General features: G+C 40.1%; 1 protein-coding gene across 6 annotated transcripts in view; it reads left to right on the forward strand.

Annotated features, from left to right (window-relative positions):
* Positions 1-22,058, forward strand: part of LOC105684350 (tyrosine-protein phosphatase 99A-like) — a 294,338-nt gene extending 272,280 nt beyond the window's left edge. For 2 of the 6 annotated variants that reach the window (XM_048656205.1, XM_048656210.1), the window contains 15 exons: positions 2,772-2,959; positions 3,466-3,580; positions 15,603-15,803; positions 15,906-16,186; positions 16,389-16,645; positions 17,510-17,805; positions 17,939-18,159; positions 18,289-18,414; positions 18,731-18,906; positions 18,995-19,286; positions 19,388-19,559; positions 19,641-19,765; positions 19,866-20,143; positions 20,225-20,360; positions 20,434-22,058. In XM_048656205.1, coding sequence (XP_048512162.1) covers positions 2,772-2,959; positions 3,466-3,580; positions 15,603-15,803; positions 15,906-16,186; positions 16,389-16,645; positions 17,510-17,805; positions 17,939-18,159; positions 18,289-18,414; positions 18,731-18,906; positions 18,995-19,286; positions 19,388-19,559; positions 19,641-19,765; positions 19,866-20,143; positions 20,225-20,360; positions 20,434-20,913 — 3,344 coding nt within the window. In that variant the 3' untranslated portion in view covers positions 20,914-22,058. Of the gene's footprint in view, positions 1-2,771; positions 2,960-3,465; positions 3,581-4,657; positions 7,544-15,602; positions 15,804-15,905; positions 16,187-16,388; positions 16,646-17,509; positions 17,806-17,938; positions 18,160-18,288; positions 18,415-18,730; positions 18,907-18,994; positions 19,287-19,387; positions 19,560-19,640; positions 19,766-19,865; positions 20,144-20,224; positions 20,361-20,433 lie in introns of those variants that run through there. The other 4 variants (XM_048656208.1, XM_048656206.1, XM_048656209.1 and 1 more) reach the window with 4 other exon arrangements.
* Positions 22,059-23,584: the final 1,526 nt, after the last annotated feature.

Here is a 23,584-nt window from a genome sequence, read left to right on the forward strand (position 1 = left end):
AAACTAACGTGCGTCGCGGGCGGGCTGCAGTCGATATTGAAAATCGCACCTCCGCAACATCGACGGATAAAAAAAAATAGAAAAATAAAATAATCGAAATAATAGATTCCTTTCTTTCACGATATTACCGGGACGTTTATCGAACGCGATTGATCTGTTCTGAGGTTGAAAAAAAATTCGTACGATTTTCGTTATTTTTGTATTTCAAATGCTTATCTTCCGTGTCACATGAATTTGTTATCGATTCGTTTCGAACGGCAAAAATTTGAAAATTGAGTACACAAAAAAAAAAAACCAAAAAAAAATTGAAACGAAATTTCACACCGCGTATGTAATTGGAAAAAGTGAGTCAAAACGGACGGGATGAAAAATTATTCGGAACGAAGAATCGTCAATCGTATCCGATGTTCCCCTATTCCCCATATTTTTGCCAAATGTTATTTGACTCGCGGCGTAATTTTCACGTTTTTCAAAAATGAAATTAATTTTTTTATCTCAAGTAATCTGCTCCCGGTTCTTGGCCCGCGACGTATAGTTAGCGAGAAAGAGGAAAAATAAAAAAAATACATCCCCAACAATTTTGCTCGCGTTCCACGACGTCGTGAACTATGGCATCCTAAATAGTAAGGGAGTTATTTCCGGTGTCATAGCTGCTATTATAATTATAACGTATACGGCCGTTAGCAGCTCGCACATTCTATGTGTAATATCTACATAATACATGTAAGTATGTAGCTACACGTACATACGACTTACATATGTACACGGTCATGTACTACGGACTACTGTAGTTGGATAAGCCGTGAACGGTTTCTCAAAAGTAATAGGGGGTAGTCGGGTAGGCAGCCAAAAGTTTTCGCGGCGCGAAGCGAGCCGGATAACTTAACTTCTGTCGCTCCAATTTCCCGCTCCTTATTCTAATTTTTTTATCTCTCGCCCCCCTGCCCCGACGCGTTGGATTTTTTGGCGCGAAACTTTTCGATCGATCATTTCGCGGCGCGGGAACAAAATTTTTCAAGGCCCCCCCGTAGTTTCGAGGTGATGAAAATGCGAAAGAAGCAATAACGAAATCACATTGGAAGTTAGGTCGAAACTCGAGTGGCCTCGGCGGACGCCGCACTTCCGATTGCCTCGTCTGGTGCACGCGGTTATGCATGCGATGAAATCCCTTTGAGACACGGCGCATCGTGAGAAATTCAATGCAAATGCGAAGGGGATGAAAATAGTAGGAATTCTGGAGGTCCATAGAAACTCGGTTGGCTCGTCCGTTTGTTTGTTTGTTTGTTTGTTTGTTTGTTTCTATGTGTGTCTATGTTAATGTCCGTGTTTCGTCGTGTGGGGGACTCGAAATCGTCGCAGCTTTGGCATCTGATACATGCACACATACATACGTAATACTTATAAATGGCGGGTCCTCGGAGGGATCCAGTGGACGCGCGGTCTGCGGGAACACGTCATAAATATACACGTACATATGTACTCACACACACACACCTACATACACACGTATAAATATATATATATATATATATATATGTATACCTATGGCCAAAAGACATAACGCTCCCTGCATACTGCGACTCTCTGAGAATTGCATTGCATAGAATAGCAACTGTCGTCCAACAACAGCAGCTACAGCAGCCGGAAAATGGCCGTTGGTAGATTAATACAAGCATTCTAGTTAGCAGTAGTTTAAATGAGTCCGCGCCGTTGTCTCACCGCTTGGTTTCTCTCACCTGCACTCGGAATTTTAATGCCCTCTCCCCCCCCCCCCCCCCCCCCCCCGCCGATTGTTTCCCCGGAAATTGTGTGTAACACACGGGGTGTTCTTTGCCGAGTCAGCGGTCGATCGACAGTCACGAATTGAGATCAGAAATGATGACTGCGAGCAAAATTAGATCGAGACCAGGTGATTTTTACAGCGACAGAATTGTAGCCGGTTTCAGTGCGAATCGAATCAAAAAAAAAAACAAGTTTCTAGCTGTAACGAGGAAAAAGTTATGACGGTTTAGGATTGCACAAGCAGACTCGGTTTGTGCTTGGATTGTGCAACTTTGAACCGTCATTGCTCCTGAACTAATTGAGCTAGGACGTTTTTTCTGAATGCGTTCGATTCGTCTTGGGATTGGCTACAAGCTCAGTGGTCGGAATCCCTTTATTCGAATTTTTCGGGACTGCATAGGCTCCGCACAGTTTTGAACTGATTTGAACATTGGGTGAAATTTGGTCAGCGTATACGGTCGGAATTATTCTGCTTTCTTGAGAGGACGAATCCTTCTCACCACGTTCGTTTCATTCAAAATGGAACACCCTGTGTGTCCCGCTACCGCTTCCGCATCGCCACTTGTACTTGCACTTTCAGCTGCACACCACAGTGCTGTAATAGGTGCCGGCAATCGCCACTGTGTACGCCATGTATACACATAGATGTTCAACCAACTTTGCTAAACAAACTACTTTAGGAACAAGGTGTGTATATATAAACAGACCGCTACACTATTTCATTCTTCTGAGCTTTTCATCTTTTTAATGATTCCATTGTTTTCAGCGTTTCAACACCAGACCCACATATTACCATAATATCAAAAATCCCAACACCCTTAGCTATTATACGTCCAGGTAGTCCCCATTATACCGTTCTCGCGTATCTATAGGAAAATCAGAACCGTTTTTGAAATTGACCATAATTATATGTGACATACGTATACCAACAATAAGCCTGAAAATTTGTTTATAGAACGTTTTCAATTATTTTCGTTGTATTATTGCAGTGCCGGACGGAAAACCGACCATCACAACTGCCCACAACACATCGGCTACGTCGATTCTGATCGCCTGGCGGCCTCCGAGCCGCGACACAATCCACGGCGAATTTTTGGGCTATCGTATCGCCTACAGACCACGTGACATAAGAAACGAAGATGTTAAAGAGATTTACATACGCGACGCAAACGTCGAGGTTGGTATGAATGAATCCGCGGTGAAAATAAAAATCAGTCGGATGTGATCGGTTTGAACTTTTTTTTTCACACCATTTTTCGGATTCCGTGTAGTGAAAAATGATGGCAAATTTTTTTTCGTTTCTTCAACATTTTGAATGTCTCGAACGTAACGCTCGAAACAGCGGTGTTACTAGCCTGAGGGGATGTGTTTGGGATCGTAGGTCAGAAGTCGAGGGCTTGTTTGTGATCAAAAAGGGTCTACCGTCTGCCATCCGCCAACCCCTTCAAACATTCTATTTTCTCTAAGCGAGGTTCACATCCCGTTCACTGCTGTCTGGAGCTCGAGGCGAGTCTCTTGACTTTAAACTCGATTTTACTCCCGCTTTGACTTTTAGTTTCGTCGCCGAAATTTCGCTGCCCCTAGCATTTATATTTAAATTATCCTTTTCGGTTGCCTACGGCCTCATCGAGGACTTTGGTAGAATACAACTTTTCCAATTATTTTCATTAATTATCATTACAGAGTCACACAATACACAACCTTGAAACCTACACCCAGTATTTGGTTTCACTTCAAGTCTTCAATCCCGAAGGACTTGGCCCTTCAACAACGGTATTAGTGATGACGGATGAGGGAGGTAAGTTTAGCGTATTTTATCAAAATTACTTTCTCTTTCGTTATGGAAATTTCACCGATTCCTTGTATTCCGGCGCTCAAGTTCACCAAAATTAATCCATGAAACTAACTCAGCATCGATAAAATCGAGATCTATCGTACCGATCGTCTCTTATCGACAATGCTCTTGTTACCAATGTATGGTAAATCAACTCGGTCGACCAAATTACGTTCGGTCGGTAATACAGTGACGAAACGTGCAGAGCTCCGTCGGTAAGACAGTTTCATTTACCTTGTGTTGAAAGTTTTTTTCGTACATTTTTGTTATTGGAAATTGATCCCGATCAATCCAACTATCTCGAAGCAGAGTTCTGTCTTACCGATCGTCTCTTATCGACAATCCTCTTGTTACCGATGTATGGTAAACCAACTCAGCTGATCGAACCGTGTTCCGTCAATAAAACAGTGAAGAGAAAAATTCATAAATCGTTCGGTAAAACAGTATCCGTGTTTTTTGATCATACATTTCATTCCCCAGTATAAATGCTTGATTGTTTTTTCCGAAAAGATTCTCGATTCCGGTCGATTAGGTTCTTGATACTGATCCACAAGTTAGAGGAAAAGTAGTGTGGGTGTTTACCGACGAAATTCCTAGCATTACGCGTTGACAGATGGAGCTGTTATTCGAAATTCAGCATGGACTGGATGACAGGCTATATTATCTGACTTCGCAGTGAAGTACCAACAAATCTGAAAAATGGGGGCCTGCTCGATTTTTAATTGAAAGATCTGGAGAGCAGATATTTACAAACTTGTTCTCATGCAAGCAAGGAACGTAGGAAGAGATTGTAGAGATTGAAAAAATAAACCTCAGATCCAACGACGATTTTCAATAAATCATCGCATGCTCAACGAACTGATATCAACGAACTCTGAGAGAAGATCGATTTCCGGACTGTTTTCCGTCATCAAAATTATATTTGCGCGGGGTTCTTGGAGTCGTTGGTTCTTCGGTGGTTCGTTGAGTCGTTCGACGACTGTCGGCCCCCCAAGCCTTGTTTAATATTGCCGTAGGGTCGTTGGATGCCATCGGCCCGTCGACCGCTTTAGTCTCGTCGCGTTGCTGCTGTTGCTTTCGACTTTCGACGTCGGTCGGCAGAGGAATAAGTTCGCCCTGAATCGAAATCACATGAGAAAGAAAAAAAACCGCGTAGGATTCGCGGCGGGGTAACGATTGCCGAATGAACGTTCGTTCGGTGTTGATTTTCGAACGATTATTTGCCTCCGTTAATAGCCGGACGTGCGTAGTCGTCGTCGGTGTACGATTGTATAGTTAAGTGGTCCGCGGGTTTGAAAATCGAACGAGTATCGGTCAGTGAAACAAATGGATAGAGAACCGGAGCGAAGTAGACAAAGAGAGAAGAAAAAAAAATGAAAGTTATTGTGAAAAACAAAAGATGAGACGATCGCAACAGCGGTGCGGCACACACGTTGTAACGTCGCTATGAAAAACAAGAATATTTCGTTAGCCGATCACGGTATCAATGGATCGTCGTTCCCAGTGAAAACAAAAGGAGAACGAATCGGATTTTTTTCACATCGGTCGACGAACGTGTGAGAGTTTGGCGAAAAGCGGGTGAAAATATCGAAAGAAGTTCTTCGCTTCTGAATGAGAAATGAGAAAATTGATTTTCCATCGGTCCTCGATATTCGCGATCGTTTGATGTTCGAAGTTGAAAATTCGGGGTCGCAAGACGACCGATCTCTCGGTAACTTCTGCCGCTTTACAAATGTCAAGAAACGACGACAACTAGAACTAAAAGCGAGTCGAAGCTTCGAGTTTTGCTTATAGCTAGGCTGGGGCTCGCGCCCGCGCATGTAGCTACGCCGGTTCTCCATTATTTTTGAGCAGCCCGAGGGAAGCCAAGGAAGCAACCAAACAAGCAACCAGCCCAACCGATGGGTCGCGAGAACCACGGCGATTCTGTGCCGCCTGTGCACAACCCGAGGTTCCCTGAAGGGAAGCTCTCATTTTAATACCACCGGGGAGAGTCGGGTCGATTAAAAAACTCGCGAAAGGGGGAAAAAGAGAAAAAAAAACAAAACAAAAGACTGTTACACAGTGGTGGTTCGAGTGGATCCTAGTTTATCGGACTGAAAAGTTGATGCAGATTCACGTTTCCGCTTGAAAAGAAAGAAAAATAATAATAATATCAAATAATCCCTATCCAGCCCCCGAAGGGCGGACGACCGTCGCACCTCCATGCATTTTTTATAAATGAATCATTTGGAACATCGCCACCCGAGATCTTCTCCTTTCTTCACCACGATGACAACCGTACAACGATGAAACTGTCAAAATTTTCATCGCCTATATTCATTCTTATCCGCAAATAATACATTTTTAATATTCGTACAACTTTAATCTTACGAATCAGTGCGCGAGTCTGTATTGAAAAAAAAAAAAAGAAAAAGAAAAAAAAATCCGCCGTTTTTTTTTACATCTTTCTTACCATACTCATCCGTAACTTGTGATCTCTTGTACAGCAGTGCATCTACATATATGTATGACAATGAATAATCGTGAATTAAAATATAGAATAATTTGACAACGTGCGCCCGAACGGTGCTGTGAAAAAGAATCGTCTTCTTTTATTTTATTTTTTTTCTCTCTATTCTCTTCGAAATTCCCTGTGATTTTATAACCGTAATTATATTAACGACAACTGCCAATCTACCTAAAAAGTGTTTATATATTACAGTGTGTGATTTGTAAAATATATATATATATTTAAATAATAATTAAATAATTATCTACAGAGCAGCTAAATTATACCTCGGATACGAAATGACGTGCCGAAAACCGAAGCTGCATGATTCTCATGTCCAATCTTCGGAACGGATAGAAATTTGAAATTTTGCTCATCGCGAACGTTATCGATGGAAAATAATTGAACGAAATTTCAATCGAAACGAAACAATTAATATAAATAAATTAAATTTGCAATTCATATATATAATACTTGTACGTATAGACACGCGAGATCTACGAAGAGACGAAAAAGTTTTTCTACACGCGATAAATAAAACGGTTTGAAACCGAGGAGATATCGATCGCCGGAGAACCTCTCTCTCTCTCTCTCTCTGTGTGTGTGTCTCTGTCTCTCTCGCTCCATCTCCATCTCGCTCTCTATTTCTCTGCAGTGACAAAGAAAATTAACGGATAAATTCTGAGCGTAAAGAAAAAAAAAAAAAACCAATCGAAATCGAATGTTTTCAAAGAGTGAAAAGAGAAGGATAAAGAGTAAAAATTGTCGAGGAAAAAAGAACTTCAACGATTCCGAATCGAAGACGTACGTCCGCCTTCTTTCAATCTAATTCCAATTTTTTTACGAAGAAAATTCATCGCAAAATTCCGAAGAAATCGAAGACTGAATTATTTTCGCATCCGCGAAATGATCGATCATTCCCGAATTGTATAAGTAGGAAACTTTTCATCGCTCGGAAGTTATTCGAAAAAACATGGAGAACTCGTCGGGGAAAAACAATTGAAGAAAAATTGTTGTCGTCGTTGTTGTTGTTGTTTTTTCTTCTTCTGCCACCGGTTCTCCGACAGTCAGCTGGTACATTGTAAAAAACCGCTAGCCGTTCCTTCTGCCGGTTCAAGAGTCTCACATATTACACGTCCGGGTAGTATTGTAATAAGGACAGCAGCTGCTGCCGCTGCAGCGGGAGGGCGAAAATTTTGAGGCCAAGATGAGCAGCGGTTCTCAAACCGGGGGCCCGATACGAGGAGGCATTATCATTTTTATCGCCTGTCTGATATTCACCGTAGAAATATACGCCGCGGCTCAACGGAACGAGGACGAACCGTCGCTCCCGTACGACGACCAATCGCCGTCGATTATTCCAACGACATCGACCGTCGGCTACAATCCAGCAGCGATCGATTGGAACTCGGATTACAACGAGACCACGAACGAAGGTATTTCGGAGAGATGAGAATGATCGAGGACCTCGTCCGAGGATATTTTCTCCTCCTTCTTTTTTTTCTTCTTTTTTGTCGATTTTTCGATTTTTTCACGATCGGATGGAAAATGGCGAAGACGCACGGAGCGCGGGTTTGCACTACGTCGACGACGACGACGTGTGTCGCGGGCCGATCGCTGAATCGATGGAGTTTCAAGAGTTTCGGTATTTTGAATCGAACGCCTACGCGCCGCTCTCCTTAAATTTTAAGCTCGATTAAACCGCCGCGGCCTCGGGGGCCGCGACGAACGTCCCGGCGATCTCGTGCAACCGCGCCGATGATGGCCGGTCCTTCCTCGTCCGGTCGTACCAACTATTGCGAACGTGTGGTACTTTTATTCCTAACCTAACTACCTGCCTACCTACCTACCTACCTAACCTACCTACCCATCTAACTACCGGTACTCTCGTTCACTCCCGGCACGAAAATCTCCAACGACCGCTCCGCGAGATCAATATTTCAACGGCACGGAAATTCTCGCCCCAAAACAATCGACCCCCGGGCACCTCACCTCCTCGCACCTTCCATAAATTTGCATCCGGCTGAGTCGGACGAAAAGAAATTGAAAAACCGAATAAGGAAGTTCAAATTTAAGTACGACGAGTTACGCCCTCCTTCAAATTTCAAACCTGTCAATTCGTCGACCAATAAACCATCACATAGGTCACGTGATTTGGAAATGGAAAACAAAAGAAAGATGTCGCCGATTATCCGCACATTCGAATTTAGAACGCGAAGCACCGGAGAGAACGAAGGAGGCGACGAAAAAAAAAAGAAAGGAAAATAATAAATCACTTCGAGTCGGAAATCCGGGGGGAAGGGGGGGAGGGGGGGGGGGGAAATTTTCATGACAATTGTTTTTGTTAAAATCATCCCCGTAGTGGCCGAAACGGCTTAACTTGGGGAATATTTTAACGACGCGCCGTAAAGGGAGAATTAGGGTGAGGTTATAACGATCCCCTGGTCCCAAGCTACGGTCTACGGTGTATTATAGGGGGGGACGATTGTCGTTCATTGTTCGAAACTAGGTTCAAAATTCACGTGACCGTGAGAATGAAACCTGCGAAAATAAAATGCTGTATACATATGTGTATATGTATAATACTCGTAGGTCAGAATTGAAGCCTCGCATCGCGATTTTGTTTTCCGCCATTTTGATTTTGTACGCAAAAACAAAAAACAACCGCATGCGGCTCATATGTATAGTACGTGCCTCGTGGAATTCGGAAGTTTGAATTATCGTTCATCTCGTTTGATTTTTATTTGATTTTTTTTCTCGGTATCAGTTTTTATGGGTCGTAAAACGCATCGATCGCGTTACAGATAAGAAAAGTTTGTTGTATCTCCAGACACTCCTTCGAATGTACCAACATTCGTAATTACATCGTTGTGTGATATTAATAGAAAAATATTCACGTGGTATAACTACAATCACGTTTCTGGCTTGATCACACCTACTGGTTCGTTAACCTTCGGAAGAGAGCTGCGCACGTGCAGAAAACGATAGCCGAAGTATATCCGCATAAATTACACGAAACGAAAATAATAACAGAGGGAAAAGAAAAAAGAAACACTGAAAAACGTGGATGAAAGAAAGAAAAAACGTTTCATCATATCTCCTTTTTATTTTCATTATTTCTTTTTCAACTTCCTTTCCAAAACCGGCTCCGCGACCGATTCAAGTGGGTCGAGTCCCAGATTATTTTTTATTAGTCCCGATCTATTCGACCCGATGCTCCGCGGCTATACAGTTCGTCATAATCGGACGTTTTTTTTTCTTCGTCTATTTTTCCAAAATATTGAAATTTTTGAAATCTGATTTTCCATGAGCGAATATAGATCTAATATCGCAGTTCGATATTGTCCCTGAGCTCGAATCGCGAACTTTCTGAAATCTTTGACCTTTGATTGCCAATTTTTCTTCGATTTCCGATCGCCATTTTCCAAAACTTCTACGCGCTAGTGCCGATATTCCGGATTTTTCATTTCGAAAAAAATCGTCACCCGTTTCTCGTCTCTTTTCGATAATTTTTTTTTTTTTTCAAATTCCCTCCGGTCGACGTCGCACACGTTTGCCGCGTTTACGCGCGTTCTCCGCACTCTCGCGTGTCGCATTATTAAAGCTAGTTAAAAACAAACGAACGGCAGCGGAGGGTTCATCTTCGTTCGCCGATGGCCACACCGTAGAGAGTCGCCTGTATCGTACCGCGTCGCACCGGCTCCTCATATCCGGTCCGCACATTCTCCATGTTGCGCTCATCCCGCCCTACGTACGTACAGTACGTACGTACGTACATAGGTATACCTATCCACGTTTTTACCTATGTAAAATACACACTTAACCGTATCGCATAACGGTGTACATATCATCCTCTTTATATAACTCGACGCTATCGTCGACACTCGCGCAATCTACTTTGGAACTAATCGTCACATTATATATATCCTGTAATGGGTTTCGAATACCTACCGGTATGTAAAAAAGAAAAAAAAAAAACAAATTCTGGAGAACGAAAAAAAAGGAAGGAATTTTACGAATGCGTTACATTCCACTTCGGATGCCGACGAGATACACGTAACTTTGAAAAAAAATTTTTTCTTACCCTCAACGTCAACGAAAATCGGTCAGCTTAGTTACTTTTACGTCGGTTAGAACGTTCTTGCGGATCGAGAATTTCTCTTTCTTTTACAAATTTTTTTTTTTCTTTCTTTTTTTTCTCTTTCTTTTCATTCCGCCACGCCACTGCAGATATGATTCTACGTATATATAAACGTACGTATGTACATGCAAACGTGTAACGTCGAGGGGACATATATACCTATACGTATATACCGTGCGATGGTGAGAGGAGATGGTAATTACACGCGCAAACGGCTTCTGCTTCGCGATCATGTTGGCCTCTGTACATACATGTACGCATATGTATGTATGTATGTATGTATGTACGTACTGCACTATTATTTATCATCGGTATACATGTATCTGTATCTGTATATATATATATATATATATATAGATATATATTTGTACACGTGATATCACAGCGTGAATAATGCATTCATGAATGTATGAATGATACCGTCTGGATGACCTTAATATACGCGGTGCACGCTCTGGACAAAATGGTAGAAAAAGGAAAAAATAATTCGACGAATTTAAAAGCGCCGAGGAGCGATTGGCCGATAGGAAAACATCGGTTAAAAGAAAGAGCTGAATTTCTCGTGCTTTCTTTTGTTCCTTGAATTTACTGGTTTTTTTTTTCTCATCGAAAATCGGAATTTTTTTTTTTTTCGAGATACACGTTACACCGAAACGCGACTCGTTCGTCGTTGCGCGTACGTAGATTATAATGGGTCGCGTAGGCGGTTGATGGAAAATATTAAAACGAGATGACGCGGAGGAGAGAAAAAAAAAAAAAAAAGAAAAAGAAAAAAAAACAACAACGAGAGGAAAAAGAGGAAAAACAAATGACGGTAATTTTTGATCACGTTCGCGGCGGCGGCGGCTCTTTAACTCTCCGAATGCAGCGAGATCGTCCGGAGACGTTTTAATACATCTCATTTATTCAAGGTTTCTCATTCCCGACGCGCCTTACGTACGTACGTACGTACGACTCATATACCTATACGTACGTATATAGTATACTCTTCCGTGAATAGTCACGAGATTGAATGTGTAACGCGAAAAATAAAAAATAAGAAAAAAAAAAAAAAAAAAACAACAAGGAGAACGTAAGAAACGGAAAAAGAAAGAAAAAAAACGTGTTATAATGTGTCTCGTACGAACAAAGACATGACATAATCGTCGACGATATTATGTACGTACGTACATGCGTATGTATATATGTCTCCTCTACGTACATATGTACGTAGGCATCCGAATTCCTCGACCATTGTACGGTTTTTTTTTTTTTTTCTTCGTTTTTCAGTTTTTTCGAACGTGCATTTTTTGAACGAAAGCGAAAGATTCGTTATCTCTTCTCGATTTTCCTCCGCACTTGTACGGTAATTTTTGATTCATTCGTTCGTTTTATTACTTTTTTTTTCATTCCGATCGCGTTTTTTTCCGCGCTTTATATTTCCTCGCGCTTGTCTCCAGCGCTACACATTATGCACCATAAAACTCGTTTTTCAAATAATCGCCTGCACGCATAACCAGCCGTGTTATGTGCGGTATGTATAAATGAGATGCAGTTTTTTTTTTCCATCACATATTTACACGCTTATATTCGTGATTTATTGCACTCTATGCACTTGTATCGCGGACGTATCGAACGTAAATAATCTTTACACTCGGAGATACGTGTGCGCGGTTTGAAAAACAAAAAAAAAAACAAAAAAAAAAAAAACATTAAATCAAATAAAAGAAGAATGAAAAAATCTCACAGAGAGGAGTATAAATGTATATACCTATGTGTATGTCATCAGTTTACGTGCATGTGCTGCAGGTATATGGGTGAACATTGAGCAGGAAGTAACACAATTATATTGCGTAAATATAAAACTGCAACGCAATTTCATAATTGAAAATGAATAATAAGAATACGGCGGACGGGGGAGGTGCAGGGGCCGGGGGGGAATTGACCGATTAAGGAATAGCTTACGTGCGTTATTACATATGTGTGTGTGTGTGTGTGTGTGTGTGATGTGTATGCCGCAAGAATATTACGAAAACTGCGGCAACTTCAAGTCGTATGATAAAAATCTGCAGCCCTCCCTTCCGCGGATTTACAAGTAGCTATGTACATATGTATACGCGACGAAAAATACGCGCTTGTTAGATTAGAAATTTGTACGCGTACAAAATAGAGGTGGAAACGTGTCGTCGTTAACGGCGCGATCTGGTCGATTATATGTATGCAGCGAATCATATTTACAAATATCCTATATTTGTAAATATACTTTCGATGCATCCGTACCGCGTGTATACTGAGGAACGGGTCGTCATTTTTATACGATGTTACAATAATTATGATTATTATTAATTATTATTGATTAATAATCAAACTTCGCACCATGTTTCACGCGGTTCGATGTAATTTTTTATTTTCACGGTCTACGCAGTCGCTAGATTATCTTCGTTTTCTCACCATTGATCTCCATTGAAAAATGGACGAAAACGCTTTTTTTTTCATCCATTCAAAATTTCTCATTTATTAAATTCCTTTTTTTTTTTTTTTTTTTTTTTTTTTCATGAACTTTTGGAGTGAGCGTCGTTTGGACAGAAGTAAGAATTCCTTTCAAACGATCCACTCTCTTCGAGTCAAAAGAATCCAACCCGATTTCATCTAATATGCGTTTATTTAAACATCGTACGTACACCTATGTTCTCGACGTTCGACGCACGGCGAATTTTCCAGTTATAATCATAACAATAACCAATAATAACAGTAATATAACGACGACGACGACGACGATGACGATGTATGCCCACTTGTTCTCTACTTCAAGGATATACGTATGGTAAATACTTATGTATACCAATATACATATGTACGGTGCGGATTTTGTTTAGAACTCGCTTTCTTTGTCGGGGGTAGTATATCAGCGAAGTGTAGGTACATATACACATATACATATGCATATACAGAGATACGTATGGAACGTATATGCGTGCTATTGTACTCATCTTATATACGTATAAATATATATATATATATACATTATACGTATTTTAATTGTTGCAATAGGCGAGTTTCGCATTTCACGTTTCGCATTTCATCCTATTCCTCGCAGGCACGATTTTACCCATCTAACTATAAGTTATTCTATACATAGACTTGTACACCACTACGCACCGTAGAGAGAGTGCGGCCGTTGACTCTCTTCTTTTATTTATTTATTTATTCATTTTTTTTTGGCATTTTTTCATCGCAGTTTCACAGTCGAACGATATATTGAAAAAAAAAAAAAAAAATCGAAGAACAAGGGAGATGGTTCGATTCGATTTCTTCTTATCCCCCGATTTTGTTCGGTTCGCAAAAAAAAAAAAAAAAAAAAAACTTCACTCAATTTTACAACCTCAGCCGCGATCGCCGCGTTCATTCAAGCCAGCTATATGTATACGTATACGTATAGGCTGACAAAATAGTACCTATACAGTATGCGTACATACTACATATTATATTACCGCATAATTATCATATGTTTTTATAAATTATGTAATTTATACACCAGATTAAACAACTGGGTCAAATTAACCACACGCGAAACACTTTATACCGCGTGTGTGTGTGTGTGCGTGTGTGTGTTTATAAACTTAATTCACGTTTACGCTATTTTCAAACTGTATAATTGGTAGTACAATAATTATATGTACATAACAAATTACTCGCACGTATGCACATAATATATACATATATATATACATACGTCGGGTAGATGTGATCACGTTTCGTACACAACGACCATCTGTAATAATATTTTCTCGAAAGAAATGAAAAGTTTAAAAAAAAAGAATGGAGTATCGTCGTCGTTGAAAAAAAAAAAAACAAAAAAAAACAAAAAAAAAACAATACGAAACGCGAGAAAAGATTTTTCGAAAAGAAGAAAAAATAAAAAAAGTAGTAAATTCTGTTTCTCTCATTTTTCAAATCCATATTTGGTAGCCGGCTGCAGATGAATCGGTTGCGTGAACTCCGCGCCGATTTTTAATATGGCAATGTTGTACATACGCCGTATCTATATACATATGTACATATACGCATATGCGTACGTACACGTGACCAATATAGTTGCATTTATGTACGAAACGTATGCGAGTGTAATGATCGACTTTCGCACGCAACAGGTTTCGCGCGATTTATATCCTCGTTGCATACATATATATATATATATGTATACTTACAGGTAGTTATGTGGTTACCCTCACAATATGGTATGTAGTGTGTATACGATTTATAAAACGTAACATAATATCGTTGCGGTGAAATAATCGTTTAACAATAAATCGTTTAATATAATCACGTTACACAGATTTATAATTTAATCCGTGAATGAATTATTCAAAGAGAAAAAACAAAAAAAAAAAGAAACAAAATTGAGTAAGAATATAATTTTTTCTTCCTGTAATTCCAAAATCCGCATATATACATATATATACATATGTATGACGTGTACATAGGGGTCTTCTTTACCTGAAACTGTTTGCCCCAAGTTTGCTAATTATTTTCAAAATGCCTGCAGTTGAGACTTCCTTATCTTAGAATCGATCTGGCAAAAAAAAAAGAAGGTCGGCTTTGTTTCCCTGTATCTTTCATCTACTCGGACTAACGATTTATACCAATTTACGCTAATCCGTTAATACTGCATGCTTCGTGCAATTACCTTATCTCGCGTTGCACGAGATTTGAGGCGATCGGCGATTGCGGCGATGGGTTGGAAAGTAAAAGAAAAAAAAAAAAAAGAAACTGAACGCATCGTACGAATACGAAGGGAACGGAAATATAGAAGCTAAAGTAGATTATACCGAGGATTATTAGGGTTTCGAAATATTTTTTTTTCGTCTCTCCGATTTCCGATCGCCGGAATTTTTTCGTCGGAAAACTCCGGAACGTGTGAAATCGAAACGCGCCAATCTCGGTCGCGTCGGCGTTCCCAAGAGTTGCGAGTCGAGCGGGGCCCTTCACTTCCTGCGATTCAACGTTATGCAGAGAAAAAAAAGAAAAAAAAAAACACACGCACACGTGTAGGTAGTACACACGCGATAGCCGCAAAGCGTAAAAAGTGCGAATCCCCTCCTATCGCCGCAAACTTTCACTGACTGAAAAATCCCACATTTTCTCATTTCGCAGCCTCCTTGCAACTCGCGGCTAACTCCGATACATTCTTCGCGCGGCGAACCGCCGCCGCGAGAATGCGAATGGATCAATTTTTTTTTTCTTTTTTTTGTTTTTCAATAACGCGTCGGGCCGTTCGACGGGCACGGAGGAGAGACAGACACGTTTCATTTCCCGCTTCTGATCGCCGGTTATTCTAACGAATTATTCATTTTTTTTTCCTTCCGATATTTCAGTGCCCAGCAAACCGTTGAACTTGACCGTACATCAGGTGACCTCGTCGTCGATAGAACTTTCTTGGGCCGAACCTGAGAACGCTAACGGCGACATCAGGGGCTACAGAGTCTACTACATGCACTCGAATTACACGGACGTTAAATCGCACCGGAATATCGACCACGACGAGCCGAACATATTTTTCAACCTGACCAGCCTGGGTGAGGGGGACATATGTACTACTCGTTGAAATTTCGCCACCGCGAGCTGCGGTCGGTAGTAGCGATTATTCAAATTTAACGACGTTATTCACCTTCCCGCAGAACCCTTCACCAAGTACAAGATATGGGTGAAGGCGTACACGTGGAAAAACGAGGGGGAGCCGTCGGAGCACATCATTCACAAAACGGATGTCACGGGCCCCAGGGCGCCCCGCATTTTGAATCTAACCTGCCAGGCGCAAGACGCCATTTATTTCCAATGGCAGCGACCCGGTACATTCTGGAACTCCATCGACTACTACTACATCAGATTCCGTAACGAGGACAACGGCGAGTACGAGGAAATCGAACTCACCGCCGACAAGGAACACCTCGAAAGCGGGGTGAGTTCGAACGAATTGTTATTTTTTTTTTTTTCAAAATGCCATCTCGTTTCCACCCCCCCCCCCCTCCTTTGCCGCCCTTAAAATCGTCCGAGGAATCGCCACGACGCGTGATCCTTCTTTTTTTTTTTTCACCCACGTGAGAGAAACGAAAAAAAAATGAACGAATGAAAAAAAATTGCTAAGAACTTCGAACTTTCAGACGACCATACCGAACCTGACCATGAACACGATGTACGAGATAATGGTGCGCGGTGCTACGAGGAGCGTCATAGATCGCAACGTGATAATACAGGGTGAAAATACGCCACCCCGCAAAGTATTGGTCGCCCGTAATTGCGACAAAATACCGCCGTCGATGCGACGCAGCAGCAAGGAATTCAGCGCCGGCGTTATAGCCGGCATGGTATGCGCCTGTTTCGCCGTAATGTTGGCCATAACGTCGTTCCTACTCTGGAGGTGGGTGAAAAACGAATTTTCCTTTAAAAAGAAAACGAAACAAACCAAAAAAAAAAAAAAAACAATGTTAAAAACAAAAAACGAGAGGATCAGAAAGACGATAAATCGAATCGAACGGAACGCGGGCGAAATGAGAGGCGAACGGCGAAAAAGCGAATTGAAAACGAGAAAAGAATAATGTAAAAATCTTCACGGAACGTAGTACGGCCGCGTGTACACGTGTATATTATACGTATATATTATACACGATAAGAAACTTCTTTATTGACATGACATACACCGTACTTTTATCTGCTGTATAGAGTTAGCGATAAGTCGAACGAAACCGTCGCGTAGTTGACGACGATAAGAGTGTTTCACTTCGTGCGTATTTTGTACGGATATGTCTGTATGTGTATGTAGTTTTTTTTCATTTTTTCTTTCATTTTTTCATTTTTTTTTTTTTTTTTTTTTCAAATAATAGTAATTCAACGCGGTCTCCGAGTGTGAATTTTCGTTGCACACGCGTATCCGTGGTTTAGTCAGAAACCGACCGTGTTCCCCCGCGCGTGTGTTGTCCGCTGTTGAAGAATCGACGACGACGACGACGACGACGACGACGACGACGACTTCTGAATTCGTTATTGTTATTATCGTTTTTTTGTTTTGTCGCGACGAGAAAAAACAACGCCAATTTTACACGTACATTGTCCGTGAACATGAAACAGTTGTTGTGAGTAGACATGATGTAAGAGATAGAAGAGAGCGAAATAAAAAATGAATAAAATGAAATAAGAGAAAAAAAGAGAAATGAAAAATAATAAAAAAGGAAAAAAAGAGAACGAAATTTTAGGCCTTGGAATTTTGGTAAAATTAATTGAACAGGCCATGTCTTAGGCCAATGTTTAGAAAGTGTTTCCACACGGCTTATTACTACCTCGACGACCCGCCGAGGAACGTGCCGACCCTCCAGGACTGGGAGAACACCGAACAGGACGGGGAACGTACGGCGGTGGCGATGCAGAATTTCGCCCAACATGTGGCGGCCCTACACGCCGACGGTGACATCGGCTTCAGCAAGGAGTACGAACTCATTCAGTCGGACGGCGGCGATTACACCGTGGAAAATTCGCAGTACGCCGAGAACAAGACGAAGAATCGCTACCTCAACATATTGGCGTGTGAGTGTCGGAACGGATTTGCCCACGCGAACGTTGGGAGGAGGAGAAAAATTTTCGAGTCGATTTTTTGAATGTTTTTGTTTTTGTTTTCTTTTTTTCTCTTATCTCTCTCTCTCTCTATCTCGTTTTTCAGACGATCACACCCGCGTCCAGTTGCTGTCGTGCGGCGGTGGACCGCCGAAGAAAGGCCAGGATTACGTGAACGCCAATTACATTGACGGTTGGCAGAGGTCTAGAGCGTACATCGGCACTCAGGGTCCGTTGCCACCGACTTTCGACGGTTTTTGGCGTATGGTTTGGGAACAACGCGTCTCAATCGTCGTGATGATCACGAATCTGGTCGAACGCGGACGCGTAAGTAGCACCGGGCTTCCGTTGTCCCGAAATGCGAGAGTTCGGTTTTTTTACATATTGATTTTGTTTATTTTTGATTGTTCTTTTTTTTTTTATTTATTTGTTTATTTTTTTTCGTTTCATTTGTAGAGAAAATGCGACATGTACTGGCCCAAGGAGGGTACGGAAACCTACGGTCACATCCAGGTGACCTTAATGAGAGAAGACATCATGGCTACTTACACCGTCCGAACTCTTCACATCCGTCACTTGAAGGTACCTCGTCTACAGTGTAGCAATATCGAATACCGTATCGCGTGATTCGATGATGCTCTGAGGTCGGATAGATTTTTTTTTTTTTTTGTTTCAAACACAGAAATCTCTGAAATCTGATTACAAATTGAATCTGAGTATGAAAAAACGTCGTACAGGAGAAGTTGGGGCGTAAATTTTCAAATATACAAATCACAAGGATATTTTCATCGTGTAAAAATAGAAAACCTTCTGGCTATCATCGGTCGCGCGGTAGAAAATGATGGAAAATTTTTTTTTTATCACCCGAGTGGAACATCGGTAATATTGAAACTCCAAGCAGGTTAAGAAGAAGAAAAATGGCACCAACATGGGGGAGAGAACCGTTCTTCAGTACCATTACACCGGTTGGCCCGATCACGGTGTGCCCGATCATCCACTTCCGGTTCTAAGCTTCGTCAGAAAATCATCGAACGCAAATCCTCCGGACGCCGGTCCGATAATCGTGCACTGCAGGTGAACCGCTTGGACATTTTTCCTTCGATGATTTCATTCGATTCGATCGTGATTGTTTTGGTGAATTTTTGTTCGTTTTTAATTACAGTGCCGGTGTCGGACGCACGGGAACCTACATAGTGATAGACGCCATGTTGAAACAAGCGAAGAGCAAAGGGGAGATAAACGTATTCGGTTTTTTGAAGCACATCAGAACCCAGAGAAATTTTCTAGTTCAGACGGAAGAGCAATACATATTTATTCACGACGCTCTCCAAGAGGCTATCGAAAGCGGCGAGACCAATATAGAAGTCAACAGTCTCCTGCAACATGTCAGGGACATGTTGTGTCCGACCAACAACAAAAATGATCCGTGGAACTCCCTCGAGGCGCAGTATAAGGTATTCGACTCGTCTACGTAGTTTTTAGAATAATGCAAGATGGATTCGATGTCAGATGGAATTTTGATCGATTCGAACGTCGCGTCAACGTCTGATTGCAGCTCGTGACCTCGTGGAAACCCAAGGATTTCAATCTAGTCTCGGCTACGAAGCCCTGCAACACATTGAAAAATCGCAATATGGAAGCTCTGCCGATCGAGAACGCCAGGGTGCATTTAACGCCGAAGCCCGGAATCGACGGAAGCGATTACATAAACGCCACTTGGTTCTCAGGTTCGGTTCGATGAGATTTTCACCGAATTCCAATTCGGTCCTTTTGCTCGATTGCTCACGTTATTCTCGTTACATCTTCAGGTTTTCAACGTAATCGTGAATTCATACTGACCCAACACCCCATGGAGAACACGATTATGGAATTTTGGCAAATGGTCTGGGACCACAACGCACAGACTATCGTGATGCTGACTCACTGCGAAGAGGTACGTACCAGTCTTTGGATTACAGATGATAAAGAAAAAAAAAAAAACACGAGTAAACAATCGTCAACAATATTGAAACCTTTTCAAATTTATTCCCAAGGAGTATCCGGAGTTTTGGCCAACCGAGGGTAAAGATTTGGAGTCCGATACGTTCCGAGTTAGACTTTGCGGAGTCAAAGAAACTGTGAACGGTGTTGTACTCAGAGAAGTTGCCGTCAGATCATTGCAGGACGATTATGAATTGAGCGCTAGAATAGTTCAAGGACCTTTCGACCAGGGTGGTCCGTGGCCGCACAACAATAATCCCAAATTATTCGTCAACGTCGTTCAAGACTTTCACAGAGACTACCAAAACGGACCCATAATCGTGATGGACAGGTGAGTATTCCAATCGTCGTCAGGATAAACGGAAATTCCGACGAACTCGACTGATCGCCATTCTATCTTTCCTGCTATCAGATACGGAGGTATAGAAGGTGGACTCTTCGTCATTCTTACGACGCTCAACAAACAACTGGAGTTCGAACAGACCGCTGATATTTACATGTTCGCCAAACTGCTGTACATGAAACGACCGGGGATATTTAGATCCAAGGTAAAGCACGCCTCTCGATTATCCGTACTCTACAGAGATTAATTCGCGCGTCGTCGTTTGTCGTCGATTACAGGAGGATTACATTTTACTTTACCAATGTCTCGAGTCGATGCTGTCGCCTAAGGCCTCGGCCGAGCCCGATCTCTACATGACGGCCAACGGTCACGTGACTGCGATTAACGAGGGCGTGGATCACCACCAAATACAGATACTGAGCAGAGATCCGTCGACGCAGCACATAGGGGTCGCAGATTTTCCGTTGAAGACGCCCATCCGAGAGTACACGAACATAGAAATGACCGAGTACCCGCAGGAATACTCGACGTGCAACAATGTGAATTCAAACCATATTAACAACGAGCATCCGTCGATAACACCCGTTGTTCGTAACGAACGTTTGATATCGTCGAACAATTCTATTGTTAATAACCAACAGTTACGAAATTCGAATCTGTCGCAAGTATCTTTAGACTTGAACGGTTATGTATCCAACGGCAGCACCAGAATACCTCCCGAGGGAATGGAATCGACTTGCGTCATAGTTCCGCCATGATGTAAAGCTACGGTTCGTTGCCAGGGAGCAGCTCACCGTTCAGAAATGTTGTAAACGAGCCAACGTGGTCAATGAAACAGAATATAACCTATGAAAAACAAATTACCCTCAACTGAAACAATCGGACGCGCTTTGACGCTCTCGACTCTGTAATAGAAAAGAAACGAGAACGGAAAAAAAGAATCATACGAAGATGATCTGGAACGCTAGTGAATACGATAGCGTGATCTGCAGTTTTCTTTCATTACCGTTCGATAAAGAAACAATAACGGAGAATAAAATGATAACGAACTGAAATTTTTGTCTTCGGTAAAAAATTTCTTGGTACGTTCGTACGACGGCAAAATTTTGAAAAGACTGCAGCCGGTAGGTATATCGAAATACCGAAAAAAGGTCGTACCGATCGAGATGTTTGTCTGTGAAAATGATGGACAAATTGTAAAAAAAAAAAAAAAAAAAAAAACAAAAACAAAGTTGATCGGGCGACAATACGATTCCAAATGAACGTAAGAACTGATTATGTATATTAATATCGTTTTGACATTATTTTAAATTCTCCACTAATTATCCTTTTATAATTCGAACGACGTTCGATCAACAATCTGATTCGCCAAGTTGCCAAAGAATAAAAGTTGATCATATTATTATATTGATTGACCATTAGTAATAATAATTATTATTATATGAATCGTTTTTACGTAATAATATCTAAGCAATGGTAATATATAATATCTCGTTCACCACGTCTATTACATAAAATACGTATTAAAAAAAAAAAAAAAAAAACGAAAAAATTAAGTAATACGAACTCAAACGAAATACGCGAGGTATGCGAATAGTCCGAAACTGGGTGATTCTCTTCTATTTTTTATTTCCAATTTTTCGATTACTTTGTTATCGCTATAAATAAATAAAAAAAAAAAATATATATTAAAATATAATCTACTACAGGTATATGCTTGCATATATGCCACGTGTAAATAAATATGTAAATAGAAGAAAAAAAAGACGCGATGTGAGGAGAATATGCGTGTGTTGCTGAAATAGATAATGTGATGTGTGATTGTTTTGAAATTCTTCTTCGGAAAAGATAGAAATAAATTGAAAAAAGAATTAAATGGATATTACGGAAAAAAAAAAAAAAACCACTCATGATAACTAAACACTGCACATTTATATTGTATTTAGGATAACGTGTATGTCTCAAATTTTAAGAAATTAAGAAGAAAAAGAGAACAAAAAAATTAACCCCAAGAAAGTCGAATGTATTGCCTGCTGCAATGATGCGGTAAATGCACACTACATAAAGTAGAATATAAAATCTATACCTATACGTATTATTGCGCGATAAAACTTTTAATATATTGTTAATATAATACTTATATTAATAATTGAAATATATTTGTACAGCGATTATTAAAAATAAATAAATAAATAAATAAATAAACAAACAAATGATTAATTAGAGTTATGAAAAAATATATGATAAAGAAATGAATGAATAAATGTAATTGAATGTGTATATAATAACGGCATATAGAACTATATAATGAATCTGTACGATGAAGAGGAGAAAAAAAAAAATGAGAACAAAATACGTACGGGGTGATCAGACAGTAATATTTTCGAAACTTTTTCATTTTCCCCGAACGTTTTACCGTAACTAAATTGTACAGTAAATCATTCTTACGTAAAATTCCTAGTCGTGAATTTCCTATTTTTTTCCAAAATTATCGTTGACTGTTCTTTCTTTTTTTAGATTTTATTCGATTTTTCGTATTTCTTCTTTCTAAGTTCAAGGGAAAAAATTCCTACATTATGACAGTAGACAATTTTCGATAATTATATACAATATTACGTAGCAGATATATTGAGAATCATACTCGGCATCCCACAAAAGTTGACAAACAATTTGTACACAAAAAAATTACGTGAAGAACGAAGAGAATAAGAGAAAAAAAAAAAAACGATATTAGACTAGCTTTTAATATCACTAAATTTTAACATAAATAAATAAAATATATATAATACATATATATATATGAGATAAGTAAGTCGATGTAAAATTAATCAATCTGTAAGTAGCGCTCTATACGATAAGCTTAACTAGATGATATAAAAAATAAAAATGAAAAACAAAATAAACATAGATATATTATAAATGAATATAATATTATATTATATATAATCTATTATTAGGTTTAAACGAACGATATTTAAGTATATTGATAATAATAATAATCTATGAAATTACGTAACGGACTACATGAATTTTTTATAAAAAAGTAAAAAAAAAAAATAATCAACATACACTGAATATTCTTTGATTGTGTTGAACAGAAAGATGGAACAAAACTGATTTTTATCAATTTTTCAATCACAACAACTTCATGCATGTAGATTCAGAGGGTATTTCGCGTCAGTAATTGTACATCCAAATTCGAATAAAATGTGTGGACCGATTGTCTTGTTCCAGTCTTTCTTTATCTTTCTTTATTTCGATCTTGTACCCGTTTTCTCAAATTGGTTTTTCGAACTCACTGCAGTATTATATTAACGATATGGTAAGCAAATAAAAAAAAAAACAAAACAATTTACATAAAAAATGGAGAACAGAAATCTATTACATTATATAGTATAAATATATAGTGTCATCAACAACCACATTATA

Source organism: Athalia rosae, chromosome 5 (assembly GCF_917208135.1).
Source record: "Athalia rosae chromosome 5, iyAthRosa1.1, whole genome shotgun sequence".
NCBI lineage: Eukaryota > Metazoa > Arthropoda > Insecta > Hymenoptera > Athaliidae > Athalia > Athalia rosae.